General features: G+C 51.9%; 1 protein-coding gene across 6 annotated transcripts in view; it reads left to right on the forward strand.

The window, feature by feature from the left end:
- The window catches only part of ELP2 (elongator acetyltransferase complex subunit 2), a 1268509-nt gene that overhangs the window by 426627 nt on the left and 815017 nt on the right, over positions 1–26865 (forward strand). For all 6 annotated transcript variants that reach the window (XM_086965323.1, XM_086965328.1, XM_086965324.1 and 3 more), the window contains exon 8: positions 17833–17899. In XM_086965323.1, coding sequence (XP_086821449.1) covers positions 17833–17899 — 67 coding nt within the window. The remainder of the gene's footprint in view (positions 1–17832; positions 17900–26865) is intronic.

Below are 26865 nucleotides of genomic sequence, written 5' to 3' on the forward strand. Positions count from 1 at the left end.
ATAGATGACCAATATGTTGTAAAGATCGGGATGTTCCTCCAGGCAGATGACTTTTAATACGGGTCCTGATGTAATTAGGACAGAAAACCGTATTTCTGGAAGTGCAAGCCTGGAATACTGGTGAGCTTTTGTTACTTCTGCTGCATTGTCTAGCATTGTCAGACCCCATTCCCTGTTCAGTAGTTGAGTCCTCAGAATTCTGGGCATGCCTGATCTTCAAGACATGCAACTTTTTTCTTTTTGAATTGAGGTTTTGTTTTAGGTTTTTCTTCTTTTTTGGAAGTGTAGTCTGGAGTGTGTTGCTTGTCTCTGGAATTTGTACGCTCTTCTTGTCTGTCTGACCGTCCTTCCCTCTGAGTTTTTCGTTGAACCCCGAAAGGAACGAGAGGAACGTGTATCAGTATCCTGATACCTGTCAGGATTTCTAATATTGTCCCTATTCCTAAGGTAATACCTCATTTCGGAGGGCTCCTATGGGGAGTACTACCTCTGGATTGATCTATTTTCTATATTATTTAGTTTTTTGTTATTGTCCCACGGGTGCCTGCTTGGAGGTGCCCTTTTCTGGACCACCCATCAGCTGTGGTTTTACTGCTTTACCCCCCAAACTGCCTCTGCCTAAGTCCGCATATGCAGTTTCAATTATTTTGGGTAATTCATGCTCTTGTTGTAAAGGACTGAACTCCCTTAGGCATTGTCAGATTACCACTGATGCTGCTTCCCCCTTAATATTTGCAAATATTATAGATGATACCTGGGCAAAATTACCAAGTAATGTCATCCCTACGTTTTGAGCAGGTTCTGCTTCATACTCATTCTGTATTTGTCTTAACACATCTGGTATTACTGCTAACAGATTGCGGATTGCGGTGAGTAGGCGGCTGCCTGACCTCACTCACGATTGCTTTGCGATTTTGATGTAACTTGTGCTAAATATTTTTTAAAACATTGTACTGTAACGCTTTTAAATGCTAATGTACTGTAGCGCTTTTTAAATGGTTTTACATTACCTACACTAGCGCTTGCTCTCTTTTTGCACATCCAGTCTGTCTCCCGCTTTGGTCCCCGCAGCAGCCTGCTTTTTGAGTGGAGGGCGTGGCTGACAGCAAGTACACCTCTCACGGATCACTTCCGGTCAAAGAGGGGGCGGAGTAGCTCTTCCGCTTGCCCCTCTACTTAGACCAAGGTGTCAGCGTGTGTCAGAGGGATTGCGCTGAGTAGGCGGCTGCCTGACCTCACACACGATCGCTTTGTGATTTTGATGTAACTTTTGCTAATTCTTTTTAAAAACATTGTACTGTAGCGCTTTTAAATGCTAATGTACTGTAGCGCTTTTTAAATTGTTTTACATTACCTGCACTAGCGCTTGCTCTCTTTTTGCACATCCATTCTGTCTCCCGCCTCGGTCCCCGCAGCAGCCTGCTGTTTGAGTGGAGGCCGTGGCTGACAGCTAGCACACCACTCGCTGATCACTTCTGGTCAAAGAGGGGGCGGAGTAGCTCTTCCGCTTGCCCCTTTACATAGTTCAAATTCAGAGATTTATATAGCGCACTACTCACCCAGAGGGTCTCAAGGCGCTTGGGGAGGCGGGTGCATTTACTTATCGAATATAGCAATGCGAGTAAGCGCTACGATACCACAACAGTCAGTGCGGGGAGCTGCGTGGGGAGCGACCGCTGCTGAAGGACCAATGTGTCACTGTGCGTGCATCGGGCGCGCCAAAGGCTTGACCGTCTGCGCCCGTCCGTGCCCGACTGGGCCCAGGGGCCAGAAACCTTGGCCAATTCTTGTCATTCAGCAAAAGAACGACAGTCTCTAGCCACAGACAATAATGCTAAAAGTAGTAATACTTCAACGAAACTAAGAGAAGAAAAAATACTAAAGAGAAAGGGAGGAGATAGTTATCTGATCCAACTCCCAGTACCACCAGTGCCCCATATAAACACAATAGTCACAAACCAGAAAAAACTGAAGGTGGCAACTCTCAATACACGATCACTACAAAAACATCACCTCAAAGTCTTTTCACTTCTTTAGGACTGGGACATCGACCTCCTGGCACTTACTGAAACCTGGCTATGAGATGCATCAGTCCTAGATATTATTTCCGCCCTACCAGGAGACTATGACGTCCTATGGCATAACCGTAGTTGAAATACGAGAGGTGGGGGGTGGCCATCTTTTTTAAAAAACAGTTAATAGTCACTAAAATAGTGGCAGAAAACATCGATAATGCGGACATACTTGGGGTGAAAATCTCCTTTCAAAACTCATGGCAGTATAGCACCCCCCAAGGTCAACCCCATGTTTTAATGACCTCTTTTTTGAAATAATGTCTGACCTTTGTACACGATACCAAAGATTGCTTGTAGTTGGGGACTTCAACAACCACTGGGACAAAACACCTAAAGACCCCGTGGCCCTCCAACTTGAGACATTTATGGACACGTTGGGTCTTCATCAACTGGTTGATGGCCCCACACACAATAAAGGCCACATTCTGGACCTTGTTTGCACCTCCCAACCACAGGTTAGTCTTATAGACATAAGCCCGTGTGTATGGCCTGACCATTTATTAATCAACTGCTAGGTTCCGATGGCCAGCCAACGGTCTAAACCTCTCAAAAAATGGAAAAAGATGCGAAATTGGAAAAAAATTGAGCCTGCAGTCTTATTGGATACCGTTCTCAGTCCCCCCCCCCCCCCCCTAGATCAGGAAAGTGGGGCACTCATGAATAGTCTACGCTTAGCCATAGATCATGTAGCACCTGAACAAAGGGAAAGGGTCAAAGACAAGGGAAAGGGAGCGCCCTGGTTCAATCAATCACTGAGAGAATCAAAGAAAAAGCTCCGTCATGCGGAAAGGCGATGGCGCAAAACTAATGACCTAGCTGAGCGAGAAACTTACAAGATCTTACTTAACTCATATAAAAAAAACATCATAACCACTAAAGCCGAATACTATGAGACTAGAATCTCTACAGCCGCAAATAGACAGAAAGAGACCTTCAAAATCCTGCAGGAACTCGGCCAAAAGCCAGGGCAGAAATTGGTTATCGATCCTATTGATTGTAACACTTTTTAATCCTTTTTCCTGCAGAAAGTGAGGGACATCCTCTCTGACATAGAAAACCTACCCATCACTCATAGCCTTCCACCCATGCCCCTTGAATCGCCCTCAGGTCAGTTACTTACCACTTTCCCCAAATTGGACCCTGCTTCCCTTACTTTACTTATGAACCAGATTAAATCAGGATCTCCAGCAGATCCCTGTTCCTCTAGATTCTTCCAAATGGCCCTTCCTGGCTTAGAAAGACAGACTATTACCATGTTAAACCACTCTCTGGAGACCGAGTATTTGCCATCCAACCTAAAGGAAGCTTGAGTCATACCCTTCTTGAAGAAGTCGGGGGGGGGGGGGGGGGAGAAGTTGGCCTGGTATATGATGTCCGCTATTCTAGTGGGCACCCTGTATCAGTCCAAACAACCCTTATGGTGATGGTTGTAAAGTCAACCTTATAGACCAGCTATCCTAGTGGTAGCATGGACAAAGCAGTCTTAGGCTAAAACTTCAGAGAGCATGTGAAGCCAGCTGTTTTACCAATAATAATCCCTTGAATATCAAATGAAAGGACACCACATAAGGTATGTATCAAATATATATGTATTTATTACTAACACAACCCCTCTGCACTCTTTATGAGGTCAGAGTTCGAGATATGTTACAAGTTACTCATTAAGCATACTATAAGTTGCACAAATACAATTCTGTAGTAGGGGATCTCTGTGTATAGTCATAATCTAGTGAATAGTCCCGCCCATGTGCGTGGACCCCGGCAATCAAAAATAATCTCTTAAGTTGTCAAAATAATGCAGAAACTGCAAAGACACTTAAGAGAGAATTTAAAGACAAATAATGCAGCCTATATCCACAGGCTACACTGTCCAGTACTTCAACTAGAAATTCCACCAAAAAATCACCACACACAGTACAGCCTGCTAGTTTCTACCATAGAGAAACCTGCCTCCCCCAGTCAAAGACTCAGGAATGATAGAGAGGAAGGTAGGGACAGACAAGCCCCATAGGCTGCCATTATGTGGCTTAAATAGGATACTGTGCCTTTAAGAGAACTTTCCAGAACTTCTCCCAGTATCCCAGAATGCATAGCAGGTCCCTCTACTTTCAGTTCTTTTTTCCGGCTCCTGCTTACAGGACCCTGGCATTGAGCTCTCCCTTTCTCAAGGGTTTATTGGAATTGTTTTTGCACTTTTGAATTTTAAAAGTGTTGCAGTTATTTCTTGGTGCTCTCCTCTCCCTTTTGTGCTGTTTCTAGGTGTTTTGGGGCTCCAAAATGCCTGGCCTTTTTGTGAAGTGCCCAGCATGTGAGAGGAAGAAGGCCAAGAGTGATCCCCATGAGGTCTGCATCGTGTGCCTTCCGGAAGATCATGTCCCTGAGGATTGTGTAATCTGCCAGCAGCTTTCTGCTCGGACCTTGAGGGACAGATTGAAGATCAGGCTGGCTGGCCTGGAGGATAGGCGTCTGCGGGCTGCAGGTGGGTCTAGGCAGCCTGGGAAGGTTCCCTCTGCCTCTGCTGAGGCCCCTGGGGGGCTCCCCGGGGGCAGGAAGTCCAGCAATTGGTCCCATTCTCCGTCGACGTCGATGGCATCGACGACGGCATCGAGAGGGATGCCGACGGCGTGCTCCCCTTCTCCCCGGGGCTCCGGGTCGAGACGGCTCGACGGCGAAGGAGAAGCCGACGTCGAAGCCGCCGTCGACGTCATCGTCTTCGTCGGCGTCGAGATCTTCCTACCGACGCCGAAGGCACAGTGACGTGTATCGACGCTCGCCGTCGAAGCGGCACCGACGCTCGCCGTCGAGGCGACACCGTCGGTCGTCGTCGAGGCGACACCGTCGATCGCCGTCGAGGCGACACCGCCGATCGACGTCGAGGGGCTCCTCGACGTCGGGAACATCAAGACGACGGCGGCGCTCGTCGTCGAGGGCGGACCGCCCGACGTCGAGAGGACGACAGGAGCAGTCGCGAAAGAGGAGGTCGACATCGAGGAGTCGGCATTCGACGCCGAGGAGAAGAGGGTCGACGCCGAGGAGACGGCGCTCGACGCCGGAGTCCAGGAGACGTCATTCGACGCCGGAGAAGCGTCGTTCTGCGTCCAGCAGACAGCGGTCAGCGTCAAGGAGTAGGTCACCCTCTCCAAAACGGCGGAAAGGGGACTCTAGTCCCAGGAGTCACGCTGCTTCCAGCGGTGATCGCAAGAGGAAGAGGTCGCCTGCTGATGGGGATGGCTCTCCTCACCCCTCGCCTAAGGGGTCACCGGGCTCGGTGTACTCGGAAGTGTACACTCCGTCTCGGCCCAGGACTCCGACTCCTCCCCCCGTGCCTAAGGAGGACCCTCCGCCCAAACCACCACTGCCTTCAGGAGATCCTTCTCCACCTCCGGTCCCTCCGCATGGACCCACACCGCAGCCGAAGGTTCCTCCGCCGAGGTCCACTTCCCTGCCGTCCCTGCCTGTTCCTCCTAAGGGGACTCCGAAACCAAAACCCCGGGAGGAACCGAAGACACCCCGTGATGAACCGAGGAAGACCCCTCCGCGTAAACCAAAGGAGCGCCCACGAGCTGGCAGGTCTCGCTCTCGCTCTGGGCGGAAGGAGAGATCGAGGCACAGATCATCCACGAGATCGAGGCACCGCCATAGGAGGCGCGAATCTCGCTCACACACGAGGTCCTCTGGGACCAGGGATTATTCACCTACCCTATCGGGGTCACCGGACACCAGAGTGTCCCCGATAGATGACCTGGTTGCCTTTCAGGACGTCCTGTTGAGGGGCGCGGCGAAGCTAGGCATATCCCTGACAGTGCCTACGCCAAAGACGTCGGTCATTTTCGAGACGCTACATCAGAAGCATCTGTCTCGTCCTCTCCTGCCCCTGGTGCCGGGCCTGGAAGAACCGGCTATGGCTCTGTTTCTCACCCCGGCAGTGACGAGGGCGGCTCCGTCGAGATTACTAAAGAAGTACCGGGCTCCCGACTCGGATCCGGCCTTTTTGAGAGCTGAGCCTCCGCCTGACTCCGTCATCGTCACGGCGGCCCGCAAGCAGCATGCCACCACCCCGACCTCCACGGTTCCCCCGGACAAGGAATCAAGGTGGATGGATTCGGCCGGGAGGAAAGTCTGTGGAACTTCCGCTACCTCCATGAAAGCGGCGAGTGCCACGGCTTTGTTGGGTCGCTACGACCGCGCCCTCTGGGACTCCCTTGAGCGCTTTGCGGAGCATTTGCCCCGGGAGCAGCGTGAAGACTTCATGGAAGTCCTGAGTGAGGGGATGCTGGTGGCCAACCAGATAATCAGCGCGGCTGCGGACTCTTCCCTGTTGGCGGCTCACGGATTTTGCCACGGGATCAACCAACGGCGCCACGCATGGCTCCGGCTTACGTCCCTGAAACCGGACGCACAGCAGAGGGTGGCCAATCTGCCGTTCTCCGGTGAGACCCTCTTCGGGAAGCATGCGGATGATGAAATGGCCCGCATGAAGGCGGAGGCCGAAACGCTGACGGCTGTGGGCCTGGAGAAGCCCAAAGAGACCAAGAAGCAGTACCGCCCCTTCCAACGGTGGTTCGGCGGACAAGGCCGAGGACGAGGACAGGCTTCGGGGCACTCGCAACAGCAGCAGCAGTTCCGTAAGCCGTTCCAGAAGCGGCAGAAGGGCAGGGGAGGCCAGCAGTCGGCTCCGGCGCCCAAGGGCCAGGCTGGGTCTAGGCCCTAGGAACTTACTTCCCCCGGATCCGTTACCCACTCCGGTAGGGGGAAGCATCCAACTTTTTCTGGCAGAGTGGAGAAAAATTACTCAGGACAAGTGGGTGCTGAATTTTGTTTGCAATGGATACAGTCTTCGGTTCACCAGCCCTCCTCCAGCTATTCCCCCGGTCAGCTCACAGTTTCAGCTGCGCGAGCTTCAGGCGGAAGCGGATATCCTGTTAAGGAAAAGGGCGATAGAAGACGTACCTCGGTCTCAGAGAGGAAGAGGTCTGTACTCCCGGTTCTTTCTGGTTCGCAAGAAGGACAAGAACGAGTTCAGGCCCATTCTGGATTTGCGACAAGCAAACAAATGGATTCGCAGAGAAAAGTTCCGCATGCTGTCGTTGCATCAGATTTACCCTCAGTTGCAACAGGGAGACTGGCTTTGCGCTATAGACCTACAGGATGCTTACTTCCATGTGCCCATTGCACACAAACACAGGAAGTTCCTGCGGTTCCAAGTCGGCACCAATCACTATCAATACACAGTACTCCCATTCGGACTGAAGTCTGCGCCGAGAACGTTCTCGAAGTGCATGGCGGTGGTAGCAGCACACCTGAGGAAGAACAAGGTGTTCGTCTACCCTTACTTGGACGATTGGTTGATCGAGGCATCCACCTTCTCGGAAGCGCGAGCACACTTCCAGAAGACGTGCGTTCTCCTGAACAAGCTGGGGCTGCACATCAACATGGCCAAGTCTGTCCCGACTCCGGTCCAATGCATACAGTACTTGGGAGCCTCCATCAATACGCTGTCAGCAAGCGTGTCTCCTTCGGAAGAGCGACGATTATCACTCCTTCGGAAGGCTCAGGCTCTTATGACGACTCCATCTACAACAGTGAGGACGGTGTCTTCTCTACTGGGATCGATGGCCTCTTGTATCTTCCTGACGCCACACGCACGGCTGCACATGAGACCGTTGCAGGAGTGCTTGGAGGACCAGTGGGATCAGAGGAAAGGATCTTGGGACGACAAGATTCGACTGTCGCTGCATGCTCTTCAGTCTCTGAAGTGGTGGTGTTCGGCGGAGAATCTCCTCAGAGGGGTTCCCTTTCACAAGGACATCCCCACGCAGACTGTCGTGACGGATGCGTTTCTTCTGGGATGGGGAGCGCACTCCGGGACTCTACAGATTCAAGGCACGTGGTCACCGATGGAGGCCACGTATCACATCAATTTCCTGGAACTCAGGGCTGTTCACTTGGCGCTGAAGGCCTTTCTTCCGTCCTTCCGGACCAACTCTCTGCTTGTACAGACGGACAATACCACCACGATGTATTACCTCAACAAGCAGGGGGGCTCGAGATTGCGCACTCTGTCACAGGAGGCGCAGACGATCTGGCACTGGCTCCTGGCCAGAGGACTGACGATAACGGCCACCCATCTACCAGGTGTGCAGAATGTTCAGGCAGACGCACTGAGCAGACTGCTTCAGGAAAACCACGAATGGGTCATAAACGACGAAGTACTAGGAGAAGTCTTCGTAAGGTGGGGAACTCCAGACGTAGATTTGTTCGCCACCGCCGAAAACAGCAAGTGCAGAGACTTCGCCTCCAGGTACTTCCAGCAAGGGACGCTGGGGAATGCGTTCAACTGGACGAACGGCTTTCTGTACGCCTTTCCTCCCATTCCCCTGATTCCGGCGGTACTCATCAAGCTGGCCCGGTCCAGAGCTCGGATGATACTCATCGCCCCGGAGTGGCCCAGGCAGTGGTGGTTCACGGACCTTCTTCACCGGTCTCTCCTTCCTCACATTCGGTTGCCGTGCAGACCGGACCTTCTCACGAAGTTCGGGGGACGGATGTTACACCCCAACCTCTCGTCTTTGAGTTAGGCGGCATGGCTCCTGAGATAGTGCAATATGGCCATCTGAATCTGCCCGATGACTGCATGGACATACTGAAGGAGTCTAAGAGACCTTCCACTCGGACTTCATATGCTTACAAGTGGAAGAGGTTTTGTATCTGGTGCCAGTCTAAGAACCATGATCCTACGACCTGCAAGGAAGATGTCATCCTTCCTTACCTTTTACATTTGGCGCAGTCTGGCCTTAATGTCCATTCCATTAAGGTACATCTTGCTGCATTGACTGCCTACAGGAAATGCCCTTCACAGACTTCCTTTTTCCAGATCCCTGTGATCAAAGATTTTCTGGAAGGTTTGAAGAAAGTATTCCCTCCTGTCAGGCTTCCCTCGCCTTCATGGGAATTGAATGTGGTGCTGTCCAGATTGATGAAGGAGCCTTTTGAACCTATTCATAAGGCTTCGTTGCAGCACCTGTCCTGGAAGGCGGCGTTCCTCGTGGCCATTACATCGGCCCGCAGGGTGAGTGAAATTCAGGCGTTGTGTTGTAATGAGCCTTATACTGTATTTCATGCTGCTAAGGTTGTTATGCGTACTCACCCTAAATTTCTTCCCAAGGTTATTTCTGATTTTCATGTCAACCAGACTATAACTTTGCCTACGTTTTTTCAGAACCCTTCATCCCCAGCGGAGAGGTCTCTCCATTCCCTGGATGTTAGGTGGGTGTTGAAATTTTATCTGGATAAAACCAAGGATATTCGTAGGTCTGACCAGTTGTTCATCAATTATGGGTCGGTCAGGACGGGTCTTGCGACCTCGAAGCAGTCCATCTCTAGGTGGATTGTGTCCTGCATACAATTGTGTTACCAAAAGGCTAATAAGACCTTAGGAGGTAAGCCTAAGGCTCATTCCACCAGGGGCAAAGCTGCCACGACGGCTCTGCTCCGTAATGTGCCGATTGCGGAAATCTGCAAGGCAGCCACTTGGAAATCGGTTCATACCTTTGCTAAGCATTACTGCCTGGACACTGACGCCAGGGCAGACGCTCAGGTTGGCCAGGCTTCGCTGCGGAATTTGTTCGCACAGTAGTGGCATTATGTATTTATTCTCCACCGCTGCTTTTGTGTGGGGATGGGCTTGCCATTCTATTCACTAGATTATGACTATACACAGAGATCCCCTACTACAGAAGGAGTAGTTTCTGTCCTGTAACTCCAGTTCTGTAGTAGGGGTATCTCTGTTATAGTCATAAGCGCCCGCCCTCCTCCCCGGTGGAGATTTTTTTCATCATACAGGAATGCGACAGGTCTGGCGTGCTTCGCCTTCAAAAAGAACTGAAAGTAGAGGGACCTGCTATGCATTCTGGGATACTGGGAGAAGTTCTGGAAAGTTCTCTAAAAGGCACAGTATCCTATTTAAGCCACATAATGGCAGCCTATGGGGCTTGTCTGTCCCTACCTTCCTCTCTATCATTCCTGAGTCTTTGACTGGGGGAGGCAGGTTTCTCTATGGTAGAAACTAGCAGGCTGTACTGTGTGTGGTGATTTTTTGGTGGAATTTCTAGTTGAAGTACTGGACAGTGTAGCCTGTGGATATAGGCTGCATTATTTGTCTTTAAATTCTCTCTTAAGTGTCTTTGCAGTTTCTGCATTATTTTGACAACTTAAGAGATTATTTTTGATTTCCGGGGTCCACGCACATGGGCGGGACTATTCACTAGATTATGACTATAACCAAGATACCCCTACTACAGAACTGGAGTTACAGGACAGAAACTACTCCTTCTGCCCTAGGGGCCTCACGAACCATTTACTAAGTAAGTGGTATAAGAACCACTTCAGGAAAAGTGAATAGGCCTAGGGCCTAGAGAATCGCTGGGGCTACACTGGACAAACAAAGGTTAGGAAGTAGGAGTCCCACAGGATGTGTGTGCAGTGTCTAAACACACACGCGAGTTACCACAGAGATAGAATGGAAACGTAAAAGTTACAAAGGAGGAGATTTCGGACACTTCCAGGTGGACTACGGGAAAACCCTGTTAAACTAGGACACTTGGATAGTTAATACCCACGGGAGCACCGGAGTACTCCAGTTACCTCACCCAGGGAAGCCGGGTGCATAGGTGTTCTTTCGTGTCGGGTTTTGTCGCTGAATCCTATGGAGAGCTGCAAGAAAGTGCTGCAGGCGACCAGGAGGAAAGTGTCCGGGTGGCTCCAAGGGTGGATCGGAGTAGAGAAGAACCTGAAAGCAGAGGGGACAGAGTCTGGGACACTAGCCAGTGACCAGGAAGGAACCAGGCGATGTCGAGATGCAATCAGGTGAAGAGGTGAAGCTTGTCTCTGCAGCCACGTGGACCAGGAGGGGTCGACAACGACCAGGCGCTGGATACGAGCTGTCCCACAAAGGATCTAGGTGACTGCGGTGTCGGTATCCGGATTGGACCCAACAAGCCTTGGTAACCGCAACCCACGCAGGAAGTAGAGATGGGCTTCTGTTCAGACCAGCAAGGTCTGGGGCGCTTCTCCTTCACAGGAAAGCTGGAGCAAGACTGGAGCAACCAGGCAAGCGTTGTTGATTCAAATATTCTTCTTCGTAGGGCTCACTAGCCAACGGGCTAGCAACCGGGAAGACGCGTCACGCTGAAATGCAGGAGCGGGCCCCACGTGGCACTCGTGAAGTGTGGAGGGCTGAGCTTCGGTGCAAATACTACTCGGGTCTAGAGCTTCTCAAACCCCAATGCACAACTTCGAGGGTACCTCTGAAGCTGCAAGGTTAGCAAAAAGCAAGTAGTCCAGGATGTTCGGTCCGACGCCTCTCGTGTCCGCCACGGGTCTCAGCTTTGCTGTGGATGTGGATCGGAGTCGGAGAAGTCTGGAAGTCCAGTTCCTGAGTCGCTGATTCTTCGGGTTCCAGCAGGAGCGTCGACATTGCAAACCGGCAAGTTACTGGTGGGGCCTGTTTGCACAGGGTTGTCACTCCTTGACCACAAGGGAGATGTCTTCAGTCTTCCAGTCGATATGGAACGTCGAAGGTCCAAGAGTTTCGTTTCAGAGTTTCTTTCCAGGATAATCTAATGTCTCTAGACACAGCTCCTATCTTTATACTAAATTAAGGGGCTGGATTACCTGCTAGGTCCCTCCTATGGGTGGAACCTGAGAAGGGGGTGGTCACACCCCTTTCTCTTTGTCCAGTTTCGCGCCAGAGCTGGGGCTGGAGAGCCCCAGCAACTGGTTTGAACTGGGCTGTGCATGGAGCACCTTGTGTGCCCCAGGCAATGTCTGGAAAAGCATCTTTCCATTGAACCCACCCTGCCCCAATCCACTACAGGCTGTCTGGGGAGGTGCCAGCACCTCCCTCGACAGGAAACCTATTGTCCAGACCTCCCTTGCTGGAGTTTGGTCCAGCTGCAGGAGGTCAGACTCGTGTCTGTGGCAGCAGCATCCATTTTGTGATGCTGAGGCTCTGTTTAACTTTAACCGGGTAAATCAGTAACTACATGTCTTCTCCCTCAAGAAGGGTGAAATGCTACCCCCGCCGCCAGAACTGGCGGGGGGGGGGGGTAGTATTCCAAAGTGTTTGACACCTTACACGACATGTTTTGATAACGCCAAACCAAAGTTAGCATTAACCGCGAGGATTATAATGCACTTAAGAGTATATGGTATGGCTATATCATAGAACAGCTATAGGGACATTGTTCCGAAAGCTGCAGATGGGCTCTGCTCATGCTACAGCACCATCTGACATATAACCAAGCACCCTGCCTTCAGGATTGTCAAGGCCTGCCATAGGAGTGACTTATAGGTATATATGTGTCTATATATAAGGGTAAATATAGGAATACTATATCTAAGCAAGGGGTGATTACACCACCTTGCCCAAGCAGATTGTTAACATTCTGTGTTTTTCAAATGGCCTTGTATTCGGAAATACTGCTTCTAGCTGTGTTATCTTTTGAGCTACCCAGAATGGCATTCGTTCAAGTTTTGCGGGTATTTTACCCATTACTGCATGTAACGTTTGTGGTGTGATTTTAGTTGATAAATTATGAAGTAGACTTGTTATAGTAGCCGTTGGTGGCTGAACCGTGAGTGTCCTCATCACGAACTGTGTCATCTTTCTGTACAGTTTTATCTGAAAGAAACAGGTTAGTATTAGATTCCTTACCTTAGAATATCCCCAGGCTTCAGACTGGATACGGAAACTTTTGCGTAGCAGTACCTTTGCGTGTCGGTAGGCGTCGTCTGCGGCTCCGCGTCTGTCGTTGGTGCCGGGATGACATCGCCGGAGTACTTAGACGCCGCCCTCGCGCGCTGACGTCAGTTCTTCTTTTTTCCGCGCTGATCCGGAAATAGTGGAACCCTTAGTCAATTTTTGACTAAACGTTTTCGATCATTTTTGGTCATTTTTCGAAGTCTATTGACTCTGGCGGTGCCGGTAGGGATGCCCGAGTTCAAACCCTGCGTCGACTGCAACCGACTGATGTCGGTTACCGACCCCCATCGCCGGTGCCTTCGCTGTCTGGGCCCCGACCACGACGACAAGTCCTGCTCCAACTGCCGGGCCCTGATGTCCAAAGCTAGACGGGAGCGGTCCCGCAAGCGACTCGAGCTCCGGCAGTCGGCCCTGCGCCAATCGAGGTCCCGGTCCGAGAGGAGGTCGAGGGACCGGTCGCAGGGTCGGAGTCATCAAAGCTCCGGGAGTCGGCACCAATCTTCAGGCTCGAAGTCCTCAGTTAAGAGGCACAAGAAGTCAGAGGCGTCATCGTCTTCCAACTCCCCCCGACGTTCGCGGGACGCGGCCGGGGGTTCGGGTGACACCGCCCGCACGGCTCCATCAGAGCCGCAGGCGTCGCGGCCTGCTTCATACCCGTCGGTCCCTGGGCAGAACGCGACGCCGGAGGAGATTGAGGCCTTCCTCATGGCCATGAGGTCACTCGCTCCTCGGTCGGGTTCCGTGGCGCCTTCGGGCCCAGCGGCCCCGACTGGGGGACCCAGCGGGTCGGGTGCTTTGGCCCCGACGCCGTCGGGTGCTTCTTCCCGACGCCGCCGGCGACTTCGGTCCGGCGCCACAGGTCTCCGTTGGATCCGGTTCCGGATCGGGATCGTCACCGGTCGACCTTACGACCTCGCCGACGCCGATCCCCAGGGTGTCGCCCCCGGCACTGTCCCAGGACGATGCCGTCCCCGGTCCTACCCTCAATTCGGGTCCGGCGTCGGACCGGCACAGCTCGGCGCCGCACTCGATGCCGCTAGGAGATTTCTATTTCTATTACCCGGCCCCATCCTTTGGCCCTGAGTTTCAGGAGATGGGTGGCGGTCTGAGGACCCTCTGGCACAGGAGTGCCAGTCTTATCAGGACTGGACAGGTGAGCTAGGGGAGTCCAGTGGTCTGGAGACCTCGCCAGACACTGGTTTTGTCTCCCCTCCTACCGTGGCTACAGAGGAGGGAGCTGCCTATAGTGTGGTGCTGACGCGGGGGCCGAGGCCTTCTGCCTGGTGCTCCCCGTTGCGGCCGTGAGGACTAACCTCCGCACTGAGGTCCTTAAACTGCAGGCAAGCTCGGCTGAGCCTCTAATGCTGTTTAATGAGGCCTTGTCTGACGTTCTTCTGGGCACTTAGTCCAAGCCTGCTACAGGCCAGCCTGTAGATAGGAACGTGGCCAGACCCCAGCGCCCGGCTCCGGGCGACCCTTGCTTCCTGTCCACCCACCCAACACCCGAGAGCCTTGTCATCCAGGCCTCTAAATCCCAGACCGTATTCCCGACGGCTCCCCCCAATCGGGAATCCAAGAAGTATGAGCAACACGGGAAAAAGGTATTATCCTCCCTGAGTTTGGGGGTTGCGGTCAGTCAACACCGCATGCCTCTTGGGCCGTTACACCCACTCTCTGTGGGACACGGTCGCGGACATGCTGCCACAATGTCCGGAGGACGAAGCAGAAGAGCGTTATCGACCCGAAGAGGCCGCTAAAGGGCGTCGAGCCAAAGTCTGGCACGCCGAAGGCAAAGGTCAAGGCCGTTGACCCGAACAAATCGGCGCCGAAGACAGTCGACACTGACAAAGGACTCGGTGATCAGAAGGTTCTCGAGCCTCCGCGTCGGCCGGACAAGGCCAAGAGCGGTACAACCCCCGAGTCCACGCCTGGTGGTGCCCCGAAGGATTCCGTCGAGTCGACGCAACTGTCCGCTTCCTTCTTGAAGCAGGTGGCAGAATCCCTAAAGCGCATCAAGGACAAGGCTTCGGCTGTCGGGCCTAAGGATCCTCCACCTTCGAAGCCTGCCGATAAGCCTCAAAATACGTCAGCGCCCATCCACTTCACGCTGCCACCGAAAGTGGTGCCGAAGGCTTTCGTTCCTAAAATGGGCTTCGACGTGCCCAAGAAGGTGTCCAGGGTGCCGAAGCCGACAACTGTGGTCCCAGCCACAAAGCATTGTCAGTCCTCGTTTGAAGAGCAACAGGAACAGCTTATCGATGCTCGAGTTCTACCATCTTGCAATAATCATGAATACATACGGGTATAGAACATTCATGATAATTAAAGTGCATACTCCTATGATGCCTTCCTGTCTAGATGTACCTAAGTGTATCTAGCATGTGTGTAGGTGTTGAGCCAAGAATCCCTCTAGGATAAAGTCAACCCCATTTGGATTGAGAGACTGGGACTCCGTCTTGGTCTCGGGTTGGACACCCCGCAATGGATGTTAAGCCCACTGCGAGTTGGAGTATCTGCATGCAGGAACCTCAACGTCTCTGGTTCGTGTGTCTACCGGGAATTCCTGGTCTCTTCTGCCTATCTTAGCAAGATGTGATTTATATATACACCTAAAGGTCTCCCAGGGGTTTCTACCTTGCTCGCCCCACTGAGGACCCCGCCCAGCAGACCCGGCAGCAAGAAGGCCCCATGGTTCAACGACGAACTCAAGAGCTCCAAGAAGAACTGCCGAGCCCTCGAGAAAGTCTGGAAAAGGGAACCGACACCGGACAACAGGACCTCCCTCAAGCTTGCCACCCGGAAGCACCACCAGCTGATCCGCGCCGCCAAGAAAACAGCATTCAAGGACCGGTTGGACAACAACGCACACAACTGCAAGGAACTCTTCAACATCGTGAAAGAGCTGTCCAACCCCAGCGCAGGAAACAACGACATCACCCCATCGCAAGACCTCTGCAACTCCCTCGCCTCATACTTCCACAACAAGATCACAGACATACACAGCAGCTTCGACAACCAACCAACGCACACCATGACCGAACAACCACCCCCCACCACCACCCTCCACGCCTGGACCCCGATCAGCACCGAAGACACCATCCGCACAATGAACTCCATCCACTCCGGATCACCGACCGACCCCTGCCCTCACCACGTCTTCAACAAGGCCGACGCTGTCATCGCACCCCACCTGCGAGACATCATCAACACATCCTTCAACACTGCCACCTTCCCGAAGAGCTGGAAGCACTCCGAACTCAGCGCTCTACTCAAGAAACCAACAGCGGACCCCACCGACCTCAAGAATTACCGCCCCATCTCGCTTCTCCCGTTTCCAGCCAAAGTCATCGAGAAGACCGTCAACAAGCAGATGGCCGCCTTCCTCGAGACGAACGGATCCCTCGACCCCTCACAGTCCGGCTTCCGAGCCAATCACAGCACCGAGACCGCCCTCATCGCCGCCACCGATGACATCCGGGCCCTGATGGACAATGGAGAAACAGCGGCCCTCATCCTCCTAGACCTCTCCGCGGCTTTCGACACGGTCTGCCACGGCCCTCGTCACCAGCCGACTGGACTACGGCAACGCCCTCTACGCCGGCACCACCGCCAAGCTCCAGAAGAGACTCCAGCGGATCCAAAACGCCTCAGCCAGACTCATCCTCGACATCCCACGAACCAGCCACATCTCCGGACATCTGAGAGACCTCCACTGGCTCCCCGTCAGCAAGAGAGTCACCTTCCGCCTCCTCACCCACGCACACAAAGCCCTACACGACCAAGGCCCGAGCTACCTCAACAGCCGAGTCAACTTCTACGCTCCCAAACGCCACCTCCGATCAGCCAACCACGCCCTCGCCGCCGTCCCCCGCATCCGAAGAGCGACTACAGGAGGAAGGTCCTTCTCCTACCTGGCCGCCAAGACCTGGAACTCCCTCCCGACCGACCTGCGCCTGACCCAAGACCACCTCTCCTTCAGGAAGAAGCTGAAGACCTGGCTGTTCGAGCAGTAGCGGCACCCCCCCCCCCCCCCCCCCCAGCGCCTTGAGACCCTACGGGTATGTAGCGCGCTTTACAAATGTCACTGATTGATATTACTTTGTCGGATTTAGGATGACATCGGGAATGAACTTTGTACATACATATTATACAGGAGATGTTAGCCCTGCTGTACTTCCAAGAATCCTCATGCATAATGTATAAGGTTTTTATCAGGGAATATCCCTCGATCTGAATGCAGTGTTGTATCTAGGTAAAAGGTCAGTCCCTAAGAACCGTTATGTATGTAATGTAGAGAAGAATATAGGTAAAGGGTTACAATGTTACCTGAGCCTATATTAGGGTACCTATATAGAATACAACAAAATCAGAAGGTGCACTAAAGGTTACTGAGTGATAAGTTAAATATGAACATCACTGGGATTACTGAATGATGGTGAATATCTGAAAATGAGCTAACTATTAATGCATGATGGTACAATTGTAGCCATGCAGTCAAGACGTTTAAGTGATTGTGAAAATGTAAACCATAAGAAGCATTTTAACTTCTAAAATAGCCAGGCCTGTTAACTTTGCAAATATTTGTTTTCTTTGAATTCAGTGTTGTCCTTTTAACACAAAGGCCCTCTTTGCACATGTTGTGTTATTTCTCCTGTACTGATTTTGTCTTTTTTCTTGCTTGTACTTTACTTTGTTCTTTTGAATATTAAACTGAACATTTTATTGTCCATATGATGGTGGACAATCAGTTCTTGAGCTTTTGTCTTTAAAAAAAGAGGAACATGATTTCCATGTACTTTGATTATATTTAAAATGAGATTTGTGAAGTATGGAAACCCTCTTCTTAGCAGTGCAGGTCTATTAATTAACAATGTTTATAAACTAGTGTGGATAATTACAACTTCAATGTAACTACATTAACCTGTTATGCAAATGAAATGGTTGCTGAAAAAGAGTTCTTAAATTTTTTGATTATAATAGTAATTTTCTTTGTAGTTTCAGAAAGTGCAAGTACTCCAGGGTCATGAGGATTGGATAAGAGGCGTTGAATGGGCAATTTGTGGTGAGTAAGATACATAAGCAGTTACAAACATTAATCCAGCTTTCTAGGTTTAGATTACTCTGTACCCCATAATATCTGCATATTACCCCGTAATGGATGCCAATATTGTATCAACGTCTGAAAATGTGTTAGCATATCGTTTAATATAGATGTATTTGTAATGTGATGATGCAGTGTCTTTATAGGATGATGTAAAATGTGCAGTTGTACAGTGGCTTCATTAGTCCATATAATAAGATTAGACCTGCATTGTAGTATCCTCACTTATGGTCATAAATCTAGAATATTTCCACCAGCATATGGGGAACGTAGAACACTTGTTCTTTTTTTAACCAGTTATCATATCATCCTTAAATTGGAGGTAGACACAGCAACATTCCAAGGGTAGGTGTTAACTTCATAGTATGTTTGGATCAGCATTTCATATTTTTCTTGGACTTCCCAGTTTTATGAAGTACAAAGATAGCATTACTGCATCTGGCTGAAAAATGTGCCACAGCACTTGGATCATTCTCTAAACCCATATTAATGCCTCTGTAGCAGACAGAAAATTAAGGGAAATAAACCAGTCAGGACAAACGTGCATCAGGTTGAAAAATATGCATTGCTCTTTAAGGAGCCAGCATCTTCATTCTCTCAGAATGCATTGCACAAACATTTTGACTTATAGCCAGTTGTTTGTAGTTTTCGGCCGTGGCAGCGTGCAGTGCTGTCGCTTGTAACGATCACTTATCTGTCCAAAAAAAAACTCTAAATAGGGAGTTTTAGCCCACCTATTACTTACCCCTGGTTAGCTTAATTGTCATTCTTATGTTCTTCTTTTTCACCAGTGAGCGCCTATCAGCAGTGGCGTGACGAAACATGAGGGGGCCCCCCTGCAAAGTACATGGAGGGGCCCCCCTCCGGCCTCACTCAGGAGCTTTTAGGCCGGGTCACTGACCTGAAGGGGACCCTTGGAGCGCGGGTTCTCTGCACTGCTTAGGCAGCGGGGTCCTTGTTATGCCACTGCCACAAGACTCTCACAAATATGCCCGGGTCTTTACAAACCAGTTCTGATATGGCTATGTCGGGGTCTGAATTTTCATCTTAACCTCCACCTTGTTTGCCACTGGCTAGAACCACCCATCTGCCCTTTCCTCCTTAGTGGAGTGGAGGAACGTTCTATTCTGGCCTCCAGAAAGGACATCTCCTGGTCCTGTGAGACCTCACCTCATGGCTGGAGAGTTCTGACTGTCCTGGGAGACCTCCGGCTATGGCTGGAGTCTCCTGATGGTCTTTAGAGACCCCAGTTTATGGTTGGAGTCTCCTGATAGTCCTGGGATACCTCAGCTTATATCTGGAGTCTCCTGGTGGTCCTGGGAGACCTCAGGTTGCGGCTGAAGTCTCCTGATGGTCCTGGGAGACCTCAGGTTATGGCTGGAGTCTCCTGATGGTCCTGTGAGACCGCAGGTTGTGGCTCTAGTCTCTTGATGGTCTTGGGAGACCTCAGTTAAGGGCTTGAGTCTCCTGATGGTCCTGAGAGACCTCAGGTTATGGCTGGAGTCTCCTGATGGTCCTGTGAGACCGCAGGTTGTGGCTCTAGTCTCTTGATGGTCTTGGGAGACCTCAGGTAATGGCTGGAGTCTCCTGATGGTCCTGAGAGACCTTAGGTTATGGCTGGAGTTTTTTGATGGTCCTGTGAGACCGCAGGTTGTGGCTGTAGTCTCCTGGTGGTCCTGGGAGACCTCAGGTTATAGCTGGAGTCTCCTGATGGTCCTGGGAGACCTCAGTTTATGGCTGGAGTCTCCTGATGGCGCAGCTCTTACATGTCCACATGACGTGGACTCTGTGAATTTGCATTAATTGAACAAGCTATTCATTCTGCTGCTCCCTTACTAGGCCTTCATAATTGTCTCTCGTCACTTATTTCTGGCAGAGAGACTCTCCCAAGTGCTTTTTAGATTGCTTCTCTCCAGCTCTGAACCTCTCAAAAGAGACATTTAATTTATTAGAGGGATTACAATCTCCCAATATGTGTTCAGGTACTCTCTAAAATTCTCACCATCTTTGCAAAGGTCTGGCACTTTCTTTTTAAGATTAAAGAAATATTTGAAAACATCTGGACTGAAATAATGCCTACACCCAACAACCTTTCTTTAAGATCTTACCACCTGTACCTCCTTTGCACCTTTTGATGCAACCAACCTTGATACCGTACCTCCTGTGCACCTGTTGATGCAACCAACCTTGATGCCTCCCTTGCAGGCTGTGCCCACAGGATACCCTCCAGATTCTGCCCGGAGAAGATAAAGGAGTTCTGTTTCTGCTTCTCAAGACCCCCTTGTTGGAATTGTTGAGTCTTCCTTTAGGACAGGGCACCTTCCTCACTGCCTGGAAAATTTCCATTGTGAATCCCCTCCCCTCCTGCTGCACCATCTGAATATTAATAACTTCAGTCCAATCTCTCTCACCATTCTGGATCAGTTAACTGAAACACTACTTTTCCATTCGCGGGAGAAAACAATATTTATACCTTTCTCAACTGGATTTGCAGTTTGGCTGGAAATACTTCAGAGTTCCTGGAAAGCTCCACAGCCCCCTGCAAGCATGGCCCAGAAGTTAGATCTATCACTGAAGGCAGATGCCAGTACCCAGATCTCAGCCCTGCGGCCTGTGTGAAGCCCTTGTCTGGCTAACTGTCTCCTGTGTGGAACAAGCTGCACCTGCCTGCTCCTGTCAGATCCAGACTGCTCCTGTCTGCCCCTGCCTACTCCTCCCTTTTCCTGCCTGCTCCTGTCTGCACCTGCCTGCTCCTGTTAGATCCTGACTGCTCCTGCCTGCCCCGCCTGTTCCTGTCAGACCCTGCCCGTGCTGCCTGCTCCTATCTGCCCTGCCTGCCCCGTTCAGACTTTTCCAGTCCCACTTGCTCCTGTCTGATCTTGTTACGCCCTGCCTGCTACTGTCTGCCCCTGCCTGCTTCTGTCAGAAGCTGCTTGCCCCTGCCTGCTCATGTGAATCCCTGACTGCTCCTGTCTGCCCCTGCTTGACCCTGCCTGCTCCTGTCAGATCCTGAATGCTCCTGTCTGCCCCTGCCTGCTCCTTTCGGGCCCTGCCTGCCCCGGTCAGACTCTGCTTGTCCCACCTGGCCTTGTCTGCTCTTGTTAGGCCCTGCCTGCTACTGTCTGCTCCTGCCTGCCCCACCTGCCCCGGTCAGACTCTGCATGTACCACATGCTCCTGTCTGCTCTTGTTAGGCCCTGCCCGCTACTGTCTGCCCCTGCCTGCTCCTGTCGGAACCTGCTTGCCCCTGCCTGCTCCTGTCTGCCCCTGCCTGCTCCTGCCAGGCCCTGTCTTCTCCTGTCTGCCCCTGCCTGCTCGTGTCTGTCCCTGCCTGCTCGTGTCTGTTCCTGCCTGCTCTTGTCAGGGCCTGCCTGCTACTGTCTGCCCCTGCCTGCTCCTGTCAGACCCTGCCTGCCCTGCCAGATTCCTGTCTGTCCTCGCCTGTTCTTGTTAGGCCCGCATGCTACTATCTGCCCCTGCCTGCTCCTGTCTGTCCCTGCTCCTGTCAGGTCCTGTCTGCCCCTGCCTGGTGCTATCTGCCCCTATCTGCTCCTGTCGGCCCCTGCCTGCTTGTGTCAGGCCCTGCCTGTTCCTGCCTGCCCCTGTCAGATCCTGACTGCTCCTGTCTGCCCCTGCCTGCTCTTGTCCGGCCCTGCCTGCTTCTGTCTGCCAGTGCCTGCTCCTGTTAGGCTGTGTCTGCTCCAGTCTGTACACACCTGCTCCTGTCTGCCCCTGCCTGCTCCTGTCTGCCCCTGCCTGCTCCTGTCTGCCCCTGCCTGCTCCTGTCTGCCCCTGCCTGCCCCTGCCTGCTCCTGTCAGACCATGCCTGCCCTGCCAGCTCCTGTCTGCCCTTGCCTGCTCTTGTTAGGCCCGCATGCTACTCTCTGCCCCTGCCTGCTCCTATCTGCCCCATCTCCTGTTAGGTCCTGTCTGCTCCTGCCTGTTCCTGTCTGCCCCTGCCTCCTCCTGTCAGATCCTGACTGCTCCTGTCTGCCCCTGCCTGCTCTTGTCAGGCCCTGCCTGCTTCTGTCTGCCCGTGCCTGCTCCTGTTAGGCCGTGTCTGCTCCTGTCTGTCCCTGCCTGCTCCTGGCAGGCCCTGCCTGCTACTGTCTGCCCCTGCCTGCTCCTGTCTGTCCCTGCCTCCTCATGTCTGCCAAAAATCCTCCTGTCAGGTCCTGCCTGCTCCCACCTGTCCCTGCCTCTGTCTGCCTGTCCGTGTCTGACCTTGTCAGACCATGCCCGCTCCACTCCTCTCTGACCCTGCCTGCTCCTGTCAGTCCCTGCCTGCCCCTGCCTATTCCTGTCTGCCCCTGCATCCTCCTGTCAGGTCCTGCCTGCTCCCGTCTGCCCCAGCCTCTGTCTGACCTTGTCAGACCATGCCTGCTCCTGTCTACCCCTGCCTGTTCCTGTCAGACCCTGCCTGCTCCTGTCTGCCCCTGCCAGCTCCTGTCAAGCCTGGCCTGCTACTGTCTGCCTCTGCCTGCTCCAGTCTGCCCCTGCCTGCTCCAGTCTGCCCCTGCCACCCCTGCCTCCTCTTGCCTGCTCCTGTCTGCCCCTGCCTTCTCCTGTCTGCCTCTGCCTTCTCCTGTCTGTCCCTGCCTTCTCCTGACAACCCCTGCCTGTACATGTCTATCTCTGCCAGCTCCTGAAAGTGCCCCTGCCCCGTCAGGTCCTGAAAGTGCCCCTTGACTTTCTGGCCTCAGTTTTGTATCAAGTGGAATCTGGGCCAGTCCTGCAAACGTGTGAATCTTTACCTCTGACCTCAAGAGGGACTGGACATTTATTCCTTCTCATGTTTGTGAACCCCAGGCCTCCTTAGATCAGTTCCTTGCACTTGCATTTTGCTTCTTTCTCTAAGACCTCTGCTCCTTTACTGTTGGATACTTCTCCCCTCCCAGCTCCACTTCTCTCTACATCATTCTGGAGGGCTCTTCTTGGCCGTCTTCAGTGCGAGCTCAACCCACCCTGCTACCTTCCCATGTTCTTAACTAAGCGAAGCTGCTCTGCTACTAAACAAAACGCTGCTAAAAGCCCCTTTTTCAGTCGCTTATTTTCAAGCAGGCTAGTAATTGGCATGGATTGCTCTCTCAATAAATCCGGGGCCACCGCTCCGGATTTCATCTGGAGCTCTCGGGCCTCAGTACTTTGCTGAGGGGGTCCCCAGCAGCTCGGGCCCCCAGCAGCTCGGGGGCTGCGGGGGCCTGTGTTACGCCTCTGCCTATCAGCGCATGTCTGCTTCACTCCCTCTCCGTGTGTTTTTCTGCCATGGAGCATGGACCACGTACATGTAGATTTCTTGATTAGTATTGTTCCGTGCTGCTTGTACTTTGATTATGGTACCATTTTTTTGTTTTGCTTTTGCTTGCAAAACAAGCATTTGCAATGCAATAGGTCTCGCATTATTTAAGTTTGAGCTATTAGCATTGTAAATGGCAATTGTTTTTTGCTTTATGCTATAGTTTTTTTTTACATAAAAAGCTACATTTAAAATATGTTTTATTAAAGTTATTTATGCAGTATCTAAATTTTGTTTGCATAAAACAGTATAATAATATCTTAGTAAAAAAGTCAAATATTTTAATGGAAATTCACCAAATCTTCATTTATGTGTTGGTTTTGAAAATAGCTAAATTAATAGCTTTGTCATTTACAATGCCAATAGTTATAACTTTCGCAAATGTGACACCTATAGCATTTGTAATGCAACATTTGTATTTACGTGACTTAGATGTATTGATATTACAAATAACAATGGCTTTTAATTTTTTTTAATACTTAATAAAAGTGATTGTAATTTATAATGGCAATAGCTTAAACTTTTGTAAATAACTTTTGTGAAGATTATGTTCAGTGTATTTTATTGTAACAAAATCCAAGAACAGAAGTGAAATATTAACATCTTTTTGTGACATTTGTAATAAAGCTTGAAACATTGAGAGAACATATTTGTGCTGTGGTGGTGCTGAGTGATGCTGTGGTGGTGCTGAATGGGGCTGTGGTGATGCTGTGGTGGTGCTGAGTGGTGCTATGGTGGTGCTGTGGTGGTGCTGAGTGATGCTGTGGTGGTGCTGAGTGGTGCTGTGGTGGTTCTGAGTGATGCTGTGGTGGTTCTGAGTGATAATGTGGTGGTGCTGAGTGACTGTACTCACTGTCACTCTGCACTCACTGTCACTCTGCACTCACTGTCACTCTGCACGCACTCTGCACTCACTGTCACTCTGCACTCACTCTGCACTCACTGTCACTCTGCACTCACTCTGCACTCACTGTCACTCTGCACTCACTCTGCACTCACTGTCACTCTGCACTCACTGTCACTCTGCACTCACTGTCACTCTGCACTCACTGTCACTCTGCACTCACTGTCACTCTGCACTTACTGTCACTCTGCACGCACTCTGCACTCACTGTCACTCTGCACTCACTGTCACTCTGCACTCACTGTCACTCTGCACTCACTGTCACTCTGCACTCACTGTCACTCTGCACTCACTGTCACTCCGCACTCACTGTCACTCTGCACTCACTCTGCACTCACTGTCACTCCGCACTCACTGTCACTCTGCACTCACTGTCACTCTGCACTCACTGTCACTCTGCACTCACTGTCACTCTGCACTCACTGTCACTCTGCACTCACTGTCACTCCGCACTCACTGTCACTCTGCACTCACTCTGCACTCACTGTCACTCCGCACTCACTGTCACTCTGCACTCACTGTTTCTGCACGCACTCTGCACTCACTGTCACTCTGCACTCACTGTCACTCTGCACTCACTCTGCACTCACTCTGCACTCACTGTCACTCTGCACGCACTCTGCACTCACTGTCACTCTGCACGCACTCTGCACTCACTGTCACTCTGCACTCACTCTCACTCTGCACTCACTGTCACTCTGCACTCACTGTCACTCTGCACTCACTGTCACTCTGCACTCACTGTCACTCTGCACTCACTGTCACTCTGCACTCACTGTCACTCTGCACTCACTCTGCACTCACTCTGCACTCACTGTCACTCTGCACGCACTCTGCACTCACTGTCACTCTGCACGCACTCTGCACTCACTGTCACTCTGCACTCACTGTCACTCTGCACTCACTGTCACTCTGCACTCACTGTCACTCTGCACTCACTGTCACTCTGCACTCACTGTCACTCTGCACGCACTCTGCACTCACTGTCACTCTGCACTCACTGTCACTCTGCACTCACTGTCACTCCGCACTCACTGTCACTCCGCACTCACTGTCACTCCGCACTCACTGTCACTCTGCACTCACTCTGCACTCACTGTCACTCCGCACTCACTGTCACTCCGCACTCACTGTCACTCCGCACTCACTGTCACTCCGCACTCACTGTCACTCTGCACTCACTGTCACTCTGCACTCACTGTCACTCTGCACTCACTGTCACTCTGCACGCACTCTGCACTCACTGTCACTCTGCACTCACTGTCACTCTGCACTCACTGTCACTCCGCACTCACTGTCACTCCGCACTCACTGTCACTCCGCACTCACTGTCACTCTGCACTCACTCTGCACTCACTGTCACTCCGCACTCACTGTCACTCCGCACTCACTGTCACTCCGCACTCACTGTCACTCCGCACTCACTGTCACTCAGCACTCACTGTCACTCCGCACTCACTGTCACTCCGCACTCACTGTCACTCCGCACTCACTGTCACTCCGCACTCACTGTCACTCTGCACTCACTCTGCACTCACTGTCACTCTGCACTCACTGTCACTCTGCACTCACTGTCACTCTGCACTCACTGTCACTCTGCACTCACTGTCACTCTGCACTCACTGTCACTCTGCACTCACTGTCACTCTGCACGCACTCTGCACTCACTGTCACTCTGCACTCACTGTCACTCTGCACTCACTGTCACTCTGCACTCACTGTCACTCTGCACTCACTGTCACTCCGCACTCACTGTCACTCTGCACTCACTCTGCACTCACTGTCACTCCGCACTCACTGTCACTCTGCACTCACTGTTTCTGCACGCACTCTGCACTCACTGTCACTCTGCACTCACTGTCACTCTGCACTCACTCTGCACTCACTGTCACTCTGCACGCACTCTGCACTCACTGTCACTCTGCACGCACTCTGCACTCACTGTCACTCTGCACTCACTGTCACTCTGCACTCACTGTCACTCTGCACTCACTGTCACTCTGCACTCACTGTCACTCTGCACTCACTGTCACTCTGCACTCACTGTCACTCTGCACTCACTGTCACTCTGCACTCACTGTCACTCTGCACTCACTGTCACTCTGCACTCACTGTCACTCTGCACTCACTGTCACTCTGCACTCACTGTCACTCTGCACTCACTGTCACTCTGCACTCACTGTCACTCCGCACTCACTGTCACTCTGCACTCACTCTGCACTCACTGTCACTCCGCACTCACTGTCACTCTGCACTCACTGTTTCTGCACGCACTCTGCACTCACTGTCACTCTGCACTCACTGTCACTCTGCACTCACTCTGCACTCACTGTCACTCTGCACGCACTCTGCACTCACTGTCACTCTGCACGCACTCTGCACTCACTGTCACTCTGCACTCACTGTCACTCTGCACTCACTGTCACTCTGCACTCACTGTCACTCTGCACTCACTGTCACTCTGCACTCACTGTCACTCTGCACTCACTGTCACTCTGCACTCACTGTCACTCTGCACTCACTGTCACTCTGCACTCACTCTGCACTCACTCTGCACTCACTGTCACTCTGCACGCACTCTGCACTCACTGTCACTCTGCACGCACTCTGCACTCACTGTCACTCTGCACTCACTGTCACTCTGCACTCACTGTCACTCTGCACTCACTGTCACTCTGCACTCACTGTCACTCCGCACTCACTGTCACTCCGCACTCACTGTCACTCC

Source organism: Lissotriton vulgaris, chromosome 4_1 (assembly GCF_964263255.1).
Source record: "Lissotriton vulgaris chromosome 4_1, aLisVul1.2, whole genome shotgun sequence".
Lineage (NCBI taxonomy): Eukaryota > Metazoa > Chordata > Amphibia > Caudata > Salamandridae > Lissotriton > Lissotriton vulgaris.